General features: G+C 43.3%; 1 protein-coding gene across 1 annotated transcript in view; it reads left to right on the top strand.

Moving 5' to 3' along the window:
- Positions 1–2,737, top strand: part of rnf123 (ring finger protein 123) — a 32,999-nt gene that overhangs the window by 10,695 nt on the left and 19,567 nt on the right. Inside the window, exons 24-28 of the mRNA XM_025060081.1 lie at positions 90–235; positions 805–888; positions 986–1,093; positions 1,189–1,366; positions 1,532–1,758. Coding sequence (XP_024915849.1) covers positions 90–235; positions 805–888; positions 986–1,093; positions 1,189–1,366; positions 1,532–1,758 — 743 coding nt within the window. The remainder of the gene's footprint in view (positions 1–89; positions 236–804; positions 889–985; positions 1,094–1,188; positions 1,367–1,531; positions 1,759–2,737) is intronic.

Consider the following 2,737-nt stretch of genomic DNA (forward strand, 5'->3'; position numbering starts at 1 on the left):
AGGCCCCCTTTTCCTGCTCAGAACCAGCCTTTGTTGTATTTTTTCACACTTTGTTGTGTTTCTCCCTGGTTCTGTTTTTCCCCCCGAAGTTGAGGGTAGCCACAGTAATGACGGCCTGTTGCTGGGGCGACTGATAGATGAGCCTGACCAGCAGGTGGCAGACAAGTCCCTGCTGGAGATATTGGATGGCATCGTGATGATGTACAACCTGAGTGTTCATCAGCAGCTGGGGAAGGTGAGTCTGAGTCACCTCAGGACAATGATGTTTTTTGACCTCAGGACAATGATGTTTTGTATTGACAGTGGATACATTGGTAGGAGAATGCTGGAGATAGAGCTAAGACAAAGAGGAGATTTATGGATGCAGTGAGGTAGGACATGCAGATAGTTGGAGTCAGAGTAGAAGATACAGAGAACAGGGAGAGATGGAAATCAATGATTCGCTGTGGCAACCCCTGAAAAAAAAGGGACAAAGCCAAAAGGAAAAGAAAATCGAAATGTCGATTTATTTGTCATTTTTTAATGTATTGGTTCATAAATGACTGGTCAGATGAGATGCAGCCAGTCCTTGCATAAATGATTAATGTAAATATTCACACACAAAAAAAAAATCAGACAATGTTAGCAAGAACTCAAGCAAAAACATTTGCTAAAAGACATTTTTTAGCCAACGCTCAAATTGCTAAAAGTTAAAATGATCAAATCTGAGAGAAATGTTATGGCAAGTTGTTGGCAAAATAGACACAGACGCTGCTAACCCTCACCAACACCTGCTTGTTCACCTGCTGCTCTGCCGTCTTAAAGATGGTGGTGGTCTCTGACGACGTCCATGAGTATGCCATGGCGCAGAAGGACACAGAGGAGAAGATCACACGATGTCCTGCGCAAGTAAGTGTCCTGCACTTTCTGAGAGCACGTGTTGACTGTTAACCGAGAGCAGTTAGGTGTCTTCAGCTGACATTTGACTTGTCCTCTGTCTCTTCAGAGGATGGACATCCTAGACGAGCTGCAGAAGAGTCAGAAGGTTTTTTCTGAGAAGCTCAACCACCTGAGCAGACGGCTGGCCTGGATCAACACTACCATCTACTCCAAGGTCGGCCCGCAGCCTTTTCTTCTTCTTTTCTTAGTAATTGGTCCTGCAGTAGTGTCTTACTCTGAGTGTGTGTGTGTTTGTGTGTGAACATGCAGGAGAAGATGCTGGATATTTACTGGCTCCTGTGTGTCTGCATTCGCACCATCAAACACGCTGACAACAGCGGCTCGCTCTTTGCCTTTATGCCTGAGTTTTACCTCAACGTGGCCATGAACGCCTACAGCGCCCTGAAAAACTACTTTAGCCCGTCCCACAGCATGGAGGAGCTTCCAGGTAATTAAGGCCCGGCAAACGGCTACAGACAAACAAAAATAATTGATAGCTGGGTGAAAAACAGCACATAAGAAACAACTTCATCAGCAGTAGCCAGTTCTGGTCACATGATCACATGACTAAGTGGTCAGACTGACCGTTATTTTCTTTCTTTTTTTTTCATAGGTTATGAAGAAACTCTGACTCAGCTGGCTGCTATCCTGGCTAAACACTTTGCTGATCCACGGATTGTAGGAACAGGTGCACACACTCACACACACACACACACACACACACTAATATCAGTCTCTCACCAAGGTTATAATAGTTTGGGGTTGTCCGTCGTAGTTCAGTTTTATTTTGTTTCTTTTATTCAGTTTGAATTCGTTTTTCAGAGCGAGTTTGCTAGTTTCATATAGGGTTTTTTTTTTCTCAAAATGCTTTGATTTATTTTGTTCATACTTTAGGTTATTTGATAGATGTGAAAAGTGTTGTTTAATAAAACCCAAAACACAGGATACCGTAATATATATTACTGTTGAACAACCAACTTGTTGAAAACAACTTGATTTAAGATGATTGGGAGACCACAGCTGCAGTGATTAGGGAGACAGGTAGGAAGGTGCTAGGTACGTCCTCTGGGCAGAGAAAGGAGGACAAAGAGACCTGGTGGTGGAATGATGAGATCCAGGAGAGTGAAAGAGAAAGAGATTAGCGAAGAAGAGATGGGATAGTAACAGAACAGAAGAGAACAGACTGGAGTACAAAGAGAGGACAAGGGAGGTGAAGAGGGAAGTGGCCAAGGCCAAACAAAAGGCATATGAGGAGTTGTACGAGAGTTTGGAAACAAAGGAAGGAGAAAAGGAGTTGTATAGATTGGCGAGACAGAGAAATCAAGCTGGGAAGGATGTGCAGCAGGTGAGGTTGATTAAGGACAGAGAGGGGAATGTGATCACAAGTGAGGAAAGTGTGCTGAGAAGATGGAAGGAATACTTTGAGGAGCTGTTAAATGAGGAAAATGAAAGGGAACGTAGGAATGAGGAACCAGAAACTATTAGGAAGAAGGTAGATCAGATTAGAAAGGATGACGTAAGAAAAGCCCTGAAGAGGATGAAGAGTGGAAAGTCAGTTGGTCCCGATGACATTAGGAGAAGTGGTGGTAGATTTCCTGACTAGGTTGTTTAACAGAATTTTTGAGACTGACAAGATGCCTGATGATTGGAGGAAAAGTGTTCTGTTGCTAATTCATAAGAAGGGTGAGGTACAGAGTTGTAACATCTACAGAGGAATAAAGTTGATGAGTCATACAATGAAGATTTGGGAATGAGTAGTGGAAGCAAGGTTGAGGCAGGAAGTGGAGATTTGTGAACAACAGTATGGTTTCATGCCTAG

This window comes from Cynoglossus semilaevis, chromosome 11, assembly GCF_000523025.1.
Source record: "Cynoglossus semilaevis isolate Cse_v1.0 chromosome 11, Cse_v1.0, whole genome shotgun sequence".
In the NCBI taxonomy this organism is placed as follows: Eukaryota; Metazoa; Chordata; class Actinopteri; order Pleuronectiformes; family Cynoglossidae; genus Cynoglossus; species Cynoglossus semilaevis.